This window comes from Colletotrichum higginsianum, chromosome 4 (genome assembly GCF_001672515.1).
Source record: "Colletotrichum higginsianum IMI 349063 chromosome 4, whole genome shotgun sequence".
Lineage (NCBI taxonomy): Eukaryota > Fungi > Ascomycota > Sordariomycetes > Glomerellales > Glomerellaceae > Colletotrichum > Colletotrichum higginsianum.
Window position 1 is genome coordinate 3,569,938 of NC_030957.1, and position 13,104 is coordinate 3,583,041.

The 13,104-nt window shown below is 54.3% G+C and overlaps 4 protein-coding genes across 4 annotated transcripts; 3 read left to right on the forward strand and 1 right to left on the reverse strand.

The window, feature by feature from the left end:
- Positions 1-178: 178 nt before the first annotated feature.
- On the forward strand, positions 179-2,902 carry CH63R_06378 (Rad4 transglutaminase-like domain-containing protein; the record flags this gene model as incomplete). Its single annotated transcript, XM_018301353.1, has 2 exons — positions 179-964; positions 1,022-2,902. 2 exons carry the CDS (start codon positions 179-181, stop codon positions 2,900-2,902), a joined length of 2,667 nt encoding a protein of 888 aa, XP_018159203.1.
- Positions 2,903-4,061: 1,159 nt separating this feature from the next.
- CH63R_06379 (C6 finger domain-containing protein) lies at positions 4,062-6,924 on the forward strand (the record flags this gene model as incomplete). Its single annotated transcript, XM_018301354.1, has 4 exons — positions 4,062-5,047; positions 5,114-5,542; positions 5,598-6,166; positions 6,227-6,924. 4 exons carry the CDS (start codon positions 4,062-4,064, stop codon positions 6,922-6,924), a joined length of 2,682 nt encoding a protein of 893 aa, XP_018159204.1.
- A 1,790-nt stretch (positions 6,925-8,714) lies between these two features.
- CH63R_06380 (uncharacterized protein) lies at positions 8,715-9,174 on the forward strand (the record flags this gene model as incomplete). The annotated part of the gene is made up of 2 exons (XM_018301355.1): positions 8,715-9,015; positions 9,071-9,174. The coding sequence occupies 2 exons, from the start codon at positions 8,715-8,717 to the stop codon at positions 9,172-9,174; spliced, it is 405 nt and encodes a 134-aa protein (XP_018159205.1).
- Positions 9,175-9,987: 813 nt separating this feature from the next.
- On the reverse strand, positions 9,988-11,579 carry CH63R_06381 (Copper fist DNA binding domain-containing protein; the record flags this gene model as incomplete). The annotated part of the gene is made up of 3 exons (XM_018301356.1): positions 9,988-11,045; positions 11,132-11,290; positions 11,504-11,579. 3 exons carry the CDS (start codon positions 11,577-11,579, stop codon positions 9,988-9,990), a joined length of 1,293 nt encoding a protein of 430 aa, XP_018159206.1.
- Between the last annotated feature and the right edge of the window lie 1,525 nt (positions 11,580-13,104).

A 13,104-nucleotide genomic window follows, 5' to 3' on the forward strand; every position in this document is an offset into this window, starting at 1 on the left:
AATTTCCATTTGTCAGCTTGTGAAGCGGGCAAGTTCGAGTCAAGTCTAGGCAGGAAATCAACATGTTCTTCGACAAGCTACAGTGCGACTCCACGTAATACTGCGTCTCTCCATTCGCTCATGTCTGTGATTTTCACGATTGGCAGGCTGTTCTTCCGGTTTTTTAAAAGAGGCCAACATGGCTGGTCGGAAACGAACCAGGGTCAGCCGGTCCAGGGCCGCAAAGTCCGATGTACTGGATGTCTATCAAGAAATGCTGGCCGAGGCCACCACAGACACAGGCCTGTCCACGTCGGTAGAGCCACCAGCAAAAAGACTCAAGAGACCCGGAGAAAGGAAGATGGAGGCCGGCATCGCGACCACGAGTATGGAAGCTGGAGGAGTTGATGAAGATGAAGCTCAAGGCATCGAGTTCGAAGACGTAACTCTTCCTCAAGCGACGATCCAGACTATGTACAGAGATTCAGAGGACGACGACGATGAAGAAGAAGAAGACGATGATGACGATGAAGAGCTTAAGTTTGAGAATATCGACTTCGCAACTATGCAGCCTGAGTCAGACGCCCGCGAAGAACCTCAAACACTCACACTGAATCTATCAGAACATGGCGGCACCAAGGCCGGTATCCAAAAGAGAACCATGAAACGAAAGCCCATCACGAAAGAGGAGAAGGAGCGCCGCATATTTACTCACAGGACGCATCTTTTGTGTCTCATACTGCACTGCGCCCTGAGGAATCGTTGGTGTAATGATGAGCAAGCTCAGAGGAGCCTTCGTCCTCTTCTAAGCAAGAAGACAATCAATTATCTGACACCAGGTCCTAGTCTTCCCCAATTTGGGCAAACGGAGTCACTGAAAAATGGACTGCAGCAAGCGGGGAGTATGTTCAAGTCTAAGTTCCAGATTACTGAAAGAGGGCTGCGCCGGCCCCTATGGGCCGAGGATCCCAAACATCTCGACAATGTAAGTGCGCCTACCCACCTTATCGCAATTACACAGAATAACCGACTCAACTTCCAGTATGAACTCCCGGCCAACATGGATTCATGCCTGAATCGTTCGGATTTCAGAGATGCAGCGAGGAAGCTGTGCGGGTCTCGGGACGTGGGTGCTCAGCTGTACTGCGCTCTATTGCGGTCCGTCGGAGTTCGTGCTCGTCTGGTTTGTTCATTACAGCCATTGTCGTTTGTTCATGGCGGCCCGAACCTACCGAAACCCCGGTCAATCGAGACACCAATAAAGCCGACCAGGGAGGACAAGATAAGGACTCAGCTATCACGTTACAGAGCCGTTGCAGACGAGTCGCCGTCTTCCGCCTCGGGCCTAACCTCACCACTTCGGCGGCTAGGTCATCCTAATGCCGCAGCCTACCAGTTGCCACTGCTATCTACTCCGCCGCCAGCAGCACAAAAGTCGAAAGAGACGCCCAAGAGGATTCATGAGTCGCCTTTCCCAGTCTACTGGGTCGAGGTGCTTGACGTTGGTCATCAAAAATGGCAGCCCGTAGACCCGCTGGTCACGAATTCCATCTGGAAACCTAAAGCATTAGAACCACCAGCTACCGACAAGGAGAACTCACTGACTTACGTCATCGCGTTCGATAACGACGGCACGGTACGAGATGTCACCAGACGGTATGCCAAGGCTTACACAGCCAAAACGCGGCGACTTCGCATTGAGACAGCCGTCGACAGAGGTGATCGGTGGTGGCGAAAAGCGCTGGAGCCGTTTGCTCTGCCTTGGCCGACAGACCTTGATCAGATCGAAGATAACGAGCTGAATGCGACTGAAGGACGCGAGCCAATGCCTCGCAACGTTGCAGACTTCAAAGACCACCCGGTGTTTGCACTGGAAAGGCACTTGAGGCGTAACGAGGTCCTCATCCCAGGATCACAGCCTGCAGGAACGGTTGCAGCCGGAAGTAGGGCTCCCCTTGAGAAAGTGTATCGACGTAAGGACGTGCGCATTGCCCGAAGCAGGGACAAGTGGTATCGTATGGGACGTGAAGTGAAGCCGATGGAGGTGCCCGTCAAGTTCCTGCCACGACGGTCGAATACAAAGCCAGGAGACTACGTCGATGACGGCTATGGAGGGGACGAACGCAACGCGGCTGGTACGCCTGTCTTCACTCAGGAACAGACAGAAGTGTACCACGCGCCACCAGTCGTTAACGGACGAGTGCCGAAGAACAAGTTTGGCAATATCGATGTTTACGTCGCAAGCATGGTGCCTGAGGGCGGTGTTCATATCCATGACGAGTTCGACACTGCTGTGAGGGCCGCCTGCATGTTAGGCATCGATTACGCGCCTGCTCTGTCAGGATTCCAGTTCAAAGGCAAGCAAGGCACGGCGGTTTTCAACGGCGTAGTGGTGGCTCAAGAGTATGAATTGGCCGTACGTGCGGTCATGGGCGGCTTCGAAGATATGGATGCGCAAGCAGAGCTCAACAAGCGATCATTGGCGGCTTTGCACACGTGGAGGCGGTTCCTTGTGGCTCTCCGTATCCGGGAGCGAGTATGGGCAGGGGCGGATGCCGAGGAGCGTGCCGAAGAAGAGAGAAGATTGGTTGGATCGGTTGAGGTTGATACAACAGGTGGTGGCCTGGGAAAATATAGCGCGGAGAAGAGTGGCGGATTCTTTACAGAGGAGTCGGTGGCGGGTGACGATGCCAGAACCATGACTGGAAGCATCATCCATGGCGAAGTCGGATCCATCCTTGACGGTGATAGCGAGACTAGCCATGGAGGTCGATGCGGGGACGAGGACGGAGACGGGACTGAAGATGGAGCCGGTTTCGAACTGGAGCCGCACGATAATATGCTCGAGGACGCGCCTAGCGATGTTACCGAGGAGTACGATATGGTGGACGATGAGGGCGGCGGAGGGTTTTTGGTGGACTAGACCAAGCAGAAGCAAGCAGGCAAGGCTTCACGTAGACACCGACTCTAGTGGCAACGTTTCATCATTCCAACGCTATTTCTGTGGCCTTTTGACCCGAAGTATTATCTATACTGCGGATTTCGAAAGAGTTGATCGATCGGAATACAGGTAAGGCTTTGCGATAACCGCGCCTACAGCGTTCTCGGCAGTTAAGAGCACAAGCGCTCTTCGTGGCCCAAGCTCCTCCGCGAGAGGTCACTGGTCACGCACCCCCCCCCCCCCCCCCTCTGGGAAAAAACTCTTCTTCGAACCAAATAAGCCTTAAAGTCTGAGTCCTTGACCAACTGGGGTTAGCTCTGCTGACTGAGCCTTCCGTTGAGAGAAGCACCCACCCTACCACCCCAAGGTCAAAAACTCCAGCGCGTCCCCGGATCAATCAACGCCTTTCCAACCACCATCGGCAGCCTGGTTCTTCCTATTCCGTCCACCAGATCGCCGTCTAAGATCCATCACGAAAGCCCGCGTCGGATTATTTCTTGAAGAGAGAGCAGAGGTCAGTCAGCCCGAACCAGTCACTCCGCCCCCAAAGTCCCCCAAACGTTTGCTGCCAGTATCGCACTGCTGTTGGAGCTGTCCGATGGGCAGGAATCTGGCGCAGATGCTATCGTCGTCGCGATGGGTGGTGACAGCAATTGGCCGCCAAAAATCCGAGCTCTGCGACTGGCATGGAGCTTGTGGCGTCTTCGTCGTAGAGCATCGGAGGACAAATCCTCAAGTCTTATCGCCCCTTCACTGCCTCGAAGCGAGAAAATAAGAAAAGGAGCTGTACTAAGGCAAATAGCTTCACACAGTCAATTGAACTCATCTCGACTTCGAGGACTCCACCTTGTCGTGCGATCGAATTGCGACGCGTTTTGTGCATACGCGAAACCAAAATCGAATCGCCCTCTTGACGCGCTTTTCAAGACGAAAAACACGCCCTTCCACTCGGCCGTCGATTTGCATACGCTACCTTTCACGTGTCATTCGTTGCGCAGCCACATTGGGACTTGCGTCGGCGATACACGAGCTGCGTGCGTGTCGTCACCTGCACCTGGAGACAAGCCAAGCTCTTCGATCCTCCTGTTGCTTGTGCGACACTTTTTCCATTTTTGCACGCGATCTCAACGCATCGGTCAGCATGAGTTCGGCGCGCGAAGGCGACCCAACCGAGGAGGAAAGCCTGCAAGTGCAGGGTCTCCAAGATGACAGGCTGGAAGGTGACAGGATGCAAGAAGGCGGAGTGCACGAGGACCATATACCAGAGGAGAACATCAAAGAAGAGGGAGCTCAGAAAGGGCGAGCCGAAGACGACCGACTGCAAGATGAGCATCTGCCGGATGAGGATCTTTCAGGCGAACAGATTCAAGACGCGCGAATGCAGAATGAGCGGATCCAAAACTACCCCTCTCCCCAGATGCCAGAAGAGCGAATGCAAGATGGCGACCGAATGCAAAGCTATCCATCTCCCTCAGCCGAGGCACAGGATACTGGCCCGTATTATCACGCCGGACCACGGGACGACACTCACCAAGACCAGCCTCAGCCGCCGGCTACACCGCAGCCACAACCTTCCCACCCCGCAAGTGTAGAAGAGTTGCAACTGGCTGCCCAGCTTGGCCAGGACCTGGCGGCAGAGCCCATGATGCACGTCACGGATCCCAGCATGAACGTCGAGGATCCCAGCCTGCGTAGCATCATGCCTCACGCTCACGCCCATTCGCATCCGGAGCAACCTCAGCCCCAAACTCAAACTCAACCTCAACCTCAACCACAGCACCAGGTTCCCCCTCCTCCTCCCCCCCCTCCTCCTCCTCCGCCGCCGCCGCCGCCGCCGCCGTCTCGTCCCTACGTGCCTGAAGAGGCCCTTTCTGAGCCTCTCCAACAGCACATGCCTGTGCCTGTGGCAATGGATCACCATCATCTTGCTCAGTCATACGCCCTCGGTGACAGTACGCCTCCGCGAAAGCGTTCCAAAGTTTCTCGCGCTTGCGACGAATGTCGGAGAAAAAAGGTCAAATGTGACGCTCAGTCCGATTCTGGGGATAACCCGTGCTCCAATTGCAAGCGCTCCGGCATTCGTTGCATGTTCAGCCGTGTTCCTCAGAAACGCGGCCCAAGCAAGGGGTACGTTGAAACCGTTGCTGATCACGCTCGTAGGAGGACCAGACTCATTGACTTTGATTGCGACAGGTATATCAAAGAACTTGCCGATAGGATCAACAGCATCGAGGGCAAGTTGGAGATTCAGAGTGAGTCTTTGCCACCCGATCCGATGGTACACTGGACATCTGCGGCAGCATCACTTAACTCGACCTCAGGTCCTGGCGAGGACGCCAGTCGTAAGCGGCCGTTCTCCAGCATTTCGAGTGCCGATCTATCTACCCCAGCGCCACAGAGACAGACTACGTGGGGAACCGAACACCGTCCTCTTCAGCCCATGACGACGCCATCGGATCGTTTCCAGTCGTCTCCCTTCACCACCAATGGTTTGGCTCCTCAGCCTATGCCTATCAAGAACGACATGCAACCTCGCCCTTCTGTTGCTCCCATGGATGGTCCAGTCACAGACATGCCTGATATCGACCAGGCTCGAGATGTAGACGATGAGGTATTCAATGGGTAAGTCATCATGCCCCAGCTCTTTTCAGGAATTAAACCAACCCTGGGTCACTAGGTACCTCACGATAATTCAACCCTACCTCCCGTTCTTGCCGAGCAGCAAAGCACTGATCCAGGATTACTTGGCACAGTGCCCTGGTCTTCTTCGCGAAGCCTTTGTTGAGGCTCTCTCGGGAACCATTCATTCTTTCCCTTCTTTTCAGTCGGGTGGCCTTGGAGATGTCCGTCTCGCCCATACCCTACTTGTAGAATGGGAGGCCAGTGATTCCACCTCGCGAACTCCTGTGGCGAATCTGGTCTTCCTTCAAACCCTTCTTCTCATGATAATTGAGGCAGACAACCGGCCCTTGGGTTCCATTGGCGCACCTAAAGAATCACTGCTTGGCCGAGCTGTGGCAAGCGCCAATGCCTTGAAGTTGTACCAGGCCAAGGCGGATTTGTCCGAGGCTGAGGCCGGATCAGATACCGAGTGTCAGCTTCGCGTCAGAATCTGGTGGTCACTGGTTTTGCTTGACAGATGGAACGCAGTGGGTGCTGCTGTGCCCTCATTGATTCGAGATGAGAGTGTCATTGTGTCACCCAGCCTCAAAGTGATTGTTGGAGAGGTCCAGTACCTCCTAATTCGTAAGCTCAGGCCATAACCTTCCATCTAGAGAAGAAACTGAATACTGATCATCATCCCAGGCGCCTCAAAGTTTCTGAGCCGTGCATCGGTTATGATAACCAACTTCCAAGAACCGCTGAACTCGACCTTTGCCGATCGGATGGTTGGCTCTTTCATGGATGCCTGGGTAGAAGACTTCCGTGAGGACCTACCTGCTCACATTGAGGCTGGCTCATACCCCGTCGTCCATCTGGTATACTGGCACTGTCGGTTATTGGCTTACTTGCTGAACCCCTCTGCCCAGTCGACGGACGCTTTATGGCCCAGCCAGGAGTTGGTCAACCTGCTTGTCAGCCATTCACAGCTCATAACGCCAATGCACCATCATTTTACTGTTCTCGCCATCTTGACACTGGTTGAGCTGACAAAGGTGGACAAGACAAAGGAGGATGCCACAAGGCTTTTGGGTGAATTCAGCGACTCGTCGCTGCCGGCTTCTGTATTTGATGGCCTAGTTCGGGACAAAATCGCAGATCACTTGCGTCCGCCCACCAGTGCTACTGCGGCTTTGGCCTCGTCGGCGATGGAGGTCGCAGCAAGCCAGGGGCTTCAACATCTGGCTGATTTGGCCACTCTTTCGTCAGCGGCTGTGGGAAAGCAGGATGATGCACCCGCTTACCGTACTGCCCTCAACTACCAAGACATGGGCTTCGATCCTCGGCCACTGCTGCTTGTCGGTTACCTCAACGTTGTCCGCGCAACTCAGCAAGCAGCTTAGGAAGGTTGTCAGCTTGCCTATGCCGGACAGCAGGAGCAGGAGCAGGAGCAGCCACAACCACAGCCACAGCTACAGAATGTGCAGCCGTACATGGCACCGGAGGCAGAGCTGCAACAGCAACAGCAACAGCAGGAATCGCGTCAGCTGGAGCAACGGATTCTAGCACTGCAACATTACAAGGAACTCCCCATGAGTTCCGCCAACCGTATGGATTCGAACGGCAGTATGTACTACTGGTCTTACTGAGGATGACTGCGGCACTTTATAAAGAGAGAGAGAGAGAGAGAGAGAGTGTGTGTGTGTGTGTGTGTGTGCTGGGTGGGGGGGGGGGGCGGCGTGCAAGTTGGTAAGGGCTAACCAAAAGTGATGCCGAAAGATTCATCTGAACCTTCTCATCACGCCTGGCTGGAAGGCTCAATGGTTTGTATTATAACTTGAAAGTGTACTGTACCATGTTTCTCTGCAAGAAAGCCCGCCTCTTGTATATGTGTATAGCTGCCATTTGCCTGTCTGTCCTCCTCTGTTCTTCATGGTTTAGTCAGGAGCGTCAGACCTTCACCGCAACAGTGTTGTTGTCAATTTGGCGAGACGACGCGAGTGGCAGTCAAGCTCCCGAGCTCCATGTCAGCTAAATGCTCTACCAGGGCTTTTTCGTTTTTTTGAAGTGTCCTTACAAGAAGCATCACACGCATTAGAGACATCATGGTTGGAAAGCTCCCGCGAGTTGTATCCAGGTATTCTTGTCGCCTGCGCCAGTCCGTTCACGGCGTGGATGATTTCCTCACTGCCTTCTAACTGAAGCCCAGCTATTCTCCGGAAGAGTGCGGTGCGGCGGTGCGTCTCCGGTGGGAACTTCTAAGGGTGGGCATCAATTCGTTCGTGGCCCGTTGCTCTTGCTTACCTAATGGGTACTCTCAAATGCACACCAAAAAGGGCGACACATGAGGTGTCTTCTCTCGCTGCCGAGTTTGCCGAACATCTTGGTAGCAGCATCAACATATACTAGCCTCCACAACTCATCCGTCCGTAGTTGCTTCCCAGACGCACCGCGATTCACGTGGCTGGCTGGACGTTGCCTCCACCCAGTGGGAGGTTTGCATGTGCAATACGTAATTTATGTACAGTTTCCCTGTTCTCTCCCTCGTTTTCTTGAGCCCGAGAAACGAGTCTGGTAGAATACACATGGAGAATTCGAAAATGCACCGAAAGCCGCGCCGATGCTGACAATAGTTAGTGACACATCCCATCTCCGGTAGCCTGTAGGGAGTGGTGCCACCCATGGCTGTCCTGCACAGGGACCAGGAATAACCTCCTTGGAAAAAGATTGGACAGGCAAGACCTTGACAAGGTACACCCCCCCACCCCACCGTCAACCCAATCAAGATGGGTTATGTCCCTTCGATCCTCTTCATCGGTCACGGGACGGGCTGCGCGGACGCACTCGCAGACTTGTCGGCAGACTGGCACGCTCCATCCAATAACAAGACAAAATCAAAATCAAAAGTCAAGACGATGTGATGCAGGGGTTGCGCACCGCCCAAAAAGAGGACCCGGGTTCATAAGCCCTACCTCAAACGAAATGCTTGCGGCTGCAGAGGTACAAACTGTGCCTGCTGCCGATCTGCCTTGCCTCGCCCTGTTGCAAGAGACCAATCGACAAGTTAGTATGACAAGCCTTTTATTGCCAGAATTGATGAGAGTACGAGAACAGATCAACAGCACATAGTACAGAGAACAGGACAGCATAGGTAGCGTAACACCGCACAGCACAGCTCGGCTTAACCCATAGCATGCAGGGATGGGCAGGGCCCCATTGTCTAATCCCTGTTGGTTCCCAAGGGCAACGAAAGAATGGACTTCTCCCCAGGCATACCAGGGGACAGACCACCTGCGAATACGGCGCAAAACACAACTCAATCACCTGTTGCATGGCCCTCTGTAATATCTGCTTGGAGTGGACCTCCGTACCACTGAAGGGAGCAACGCCATGTTCACTACGTAGCTCGCATTGCGTTCCATTAGATCGCTTGGGCCTATGCCCCTCACTCATCTCACCAGCAGTCGTCATCCACGTCGACTGTCCAGGTCCAGGTACGATGTTGACAGTGAATATTTCTTAGTCTTGGCAATTGACCTTCGAGACCAGGCCTACATCGCGTCGGACCCAGTCACCTGACTGTCTCTCCAACGGACCAACCGCTTGCAATCCAATGTTCCGGAAATGAGACTGGATTTTGTGCTGCTGGTTGAAATCTCGATGAGCGACTCATGCCCCATCCAGGCAGGTGAGAGTGTGGGTGCATCTTATTTTCCTGCCTTCACCCTGAAACCGTTCCCTCCAGCACCCATTAATATGTGTATGATTGGCCGGTACCCGTAGAGGACACAACTGGCGAGAAGGCGGGGAAAGTAATATGGTCAAAATCAGGGTGCTGTCATGAGAGACTGCGCATGTGTCTGCGTGTCTGTTTGTTCATGGATCAATCGATTCAACCACCTAGTCCTCTCTATGTACCCTCAAGCCTTCTGAGGAATCTATACTGCTTGAGCACTCTTCACTCTCTATAAACAGACTTGTCCAAAGGCAGTGAGAAACAACGGACCGTCATGAAATCGGGCAGGTCTCTCCTTCCCATCTCCCAGCGTACGTACATAATTCATTGTTGTCTAACAATCCAACGGCCTTTCCATCCTCACCCGAGATGCTCCCCGCATGCCTGACGCCATGTCCAGTTGATGATAATAGCAGTAACGAGATGCAAATCACTCTCTTTTGAGCCGCCCGACCCCTTCTTTTTTCTTTTTAGGAACCGTAGCCAAACATGATGATGGGGAAAGTGCAATATAAAGAAAGACGTATAAAAAAGCCCAGGTGCTGTGGAAGATAAAACAATATGTGCGCCGACTCCTTTAATGAGATCGTAGATGAGGCGTCCAACCAGTCGTCCACCCTGAATCTCATCTCTTCTATACTCGAAATCCTTGCGCCTATGCTTGTCGTCTAAATCGATGGGCTGGATATCATGGGCGTACAAGCGTCGAAATTTCACGTATAACAACGCCTTACTGCAATGTCCAAGAGTCGGCGTGGAACTGCGGTAGGCCGTCAGGGGACTCCTGGTACGTAGCGATGCCGTCATTGAACTGCTGACCCCAGAATGCCGGGTCATCATCAAAGGTTAGGGAACCACCAGCAATAGGGCCACCGTCGTCGAACGAGGAGGGTGCCGTCATGAATTTGTTGCTTGATGATTTGGCGAAGCTTTCGTAATCAATCGTGCTGAGGTCCGCGCCGGTAGCAAGGTAACTTGCCGGATGGATGAAGCTGCTACTTCCGGTGCCGAAGCCGTCATAATCGCTGTCGCCTGCGATGAAGTTGTCTTCAACCTCGGAGACTTCGCCAGACGTCGACGTCGTCGCGGCCAGGGTGGGGGCCGGCTCGGAGCCAGTACCAAAGTCGAACATGCCATTGAAGCTCTGTGCACCGGCCTGGCTGTAACTCGAGGGAGCAAACTTGTCCGTCCTATCGGTGAGATCGATGTGGCTCCAGTCTACGGAAGCAGCGCTTAGCCCGGCACTGAAGATGGGCGCATCATGATCCGACATTCCGGAACCCCCAAACAGGTCGAAGGAGGCATTAGGTACGTATGAGGGGTACTCAATGCCGGACAGATCAAGCGGCGGCAGCTGGTTGTTAAGCTGATGGAAGCTAGAAGAGCCTCTCATCAGGGGAGAGGCGGCCTCGGACTTGACGAGTCGCTGTTGACGTGAGGGCGCAACGCGGCCTGTCACAGGGTCGTTGATCAGGTTGTCGACGATGCGCTCGGGGGAGTGACTACCCAGACTGCTGGTGCTGTTCAAAGAGTTGACGCGGTTGAGTTGGTAGGGCCCGCATTTCTGAGAGGCCTTGTTGTGTTTGTGTGCGGGCTTGTGGTGGCCGTGCTCGTCGAAAGTCAGCATACCGTCCGAGTGGACCGTGTTCGCACGACGTCTCCGAATAGGCGGCTTCGGTCGAGGGGCAATTGCTTCCTTGTCGGAGTCAGATTCGGGGACGGTGTCGAGGGCTGGCTCCTTCTTGTGGCTGCAGGTGCAACGACCACCATGATTGCAACAGCAAGTTTCTGTACGTGGGGAGAATTAATGTTAGAGGTACAGTTCTTCTTCTGTGTCATCGAGAGGGCACCCCTTCGCCCGAGAGCCGACTCACCTCGATGACCGTCGAGCGTGGGCTGCAGGTGAGCGCATTTGCTCGTCTTCTCACCACAATCACACTTGATGTGGGCAGAGCGCGACTTGCGCATTGAGCGACAGTGTTGACATTGGGAGACGGGGCGACCCTTCTTGTTGATATGTTGAAGGGGACGATCTGCAGCGAGGCGGGCGGTTAGCGTTACATGTCAAGTTTACCAACCAGTGTTCTTCTTGCACAGGGTGGCTGGTGTGAGTTGAGGGAAGATGCGCCAACAAACGAACAAAGCACAACGAAGCGTCAAGACAGCCTGTTGTGGCTACAACAACCAAGTGGCTGGCTGTGTTGCACGGATGCAGCTGAAGGACGGAGGGCAAGGAGGCGGCTTACCAGAGTGTTGGCAATTGCTAACACGGTGACCCCGAACGCAGGCCTCACAGGCGTACTTCTCCCCGTCGATGATCATGTCGGGCAATGCAAAGCCAGCAGCAAACGCGAAAGGAAGGGTTGGGATGGGAAAAGCGATTCCAAGTTCCCCGCCGCAAGGGTTTTTGGAAAGGAGAGATCGAGACGATCGGTCGGCCGGCGTCAAAAGAAACGGTCGCAGTCGATTTGGGTTGAGGCAAGACGAGGGTATGATAGGTCAGGTCGGCCTGTAAAGTGGATTTTTTTGCCCTGGGACGTGGAGCGGGAGCTCCTCGGTCTCGTTACAGAATGTTTGGCGTGGGCGGCTGAGGGGCCGTGTTAGTTCCCCTGGTCGGGATGTCGTGGGTGCAATGGCCAAAAGGCAGGGCCGGCCGGTAGCGGGAGCTGGAGGAGAGGGCTTAAGAGAAAGTGAGAGAGAAAAAGGGAGGGAGGGAGTGTATGTGTGTGTGTGTGTGTGTGAGGGAGAGCCGGTACAGCACCGGGTGCTGGTGCGTGTCGGTACGTGCTCGGTGCTGCGGCGGGAGGTGGGAATCGGGGCCAAGGGTTTGGGGCCAGGAGGGTGAACGGAGGGGCCCTTGAACAGAGTCGTAGAGAGAGAGAGAGAGAGAGAAAGAGAGAGAGAGAGGAGGGGCCGGAGCAGGTAGTAGTGACGCTGAGCACGACACAGCAGAACGTGTGGAGATCTACGCTATGAATAGGACATATCCGTGGGGTATTTTTTTTTGGCCTGGAGATTTTTACAAAACCTAATAAAAAATAAAAAGGAGATGAAAGAAGGGTGAGAGACAGGGTCGGCCAAGCTTGTGCTCTGGAGGTGGGAGCCTGGCAAGTGCGGAAGCACAACTCAGAGGCCAATCGGCCGATGTCAACGTCCGGGAATTCCAGTGAGTGGGCAACTTGGGTTTTGGTGGGTGTCGAGTGGAGAATTGGACTGCTTGTCCGGCTGGTATCGTCGTGTCTTGTATTGCTTGTTCGAACCAGGACGGGTAAATTTGAGAGACAGACAGAAAGAAGGAAAGAGGAAATATGTTACTCTTTCTCTCTCCTCCGAGTCCTGTGATCGAGTCGACGAGAGCGAGGGCGGAGCTTCACAGGCGGCAAGTATAGGTCGAGCAAGTTGCGCAACAATGGGATTGGCAGCCAAGTCGAGGTAGTTCGCGACCAAATGGCCGTGCAGCGATAGCCGGGTTTGGCGCCTTCCCAGCTCTTGTCACCCCTTGACTGAACGGAGACTTGGCGGTTGCAGGGACTAGAATCGAGACTGGGACTTGGCCCCGAAGGAAAACCCTGCTGGCCGGTCGTGGAGGGGACACGATCGGAGGGGAAGGAAGCGGTGCAACGAACGGGGTGGGGGTTTTGCCGTCTTTCCCCAGCCCTTGCTACGTGCCTAGATACTGTAGGTGGGTTAAGGGCGCGGGCTGCAGCTCTGCAGCGGAACTACATATGTCCAAAGTCGGTAGGTTTGTCCTGCCCAGACTCCCAAAGAGTACCGAGTGAGCACACAGCCCGCCGTGGATTGCCTGTGGCCGGAGTGGCTGACACAAACGGTAAGGAAGTCACCCGAG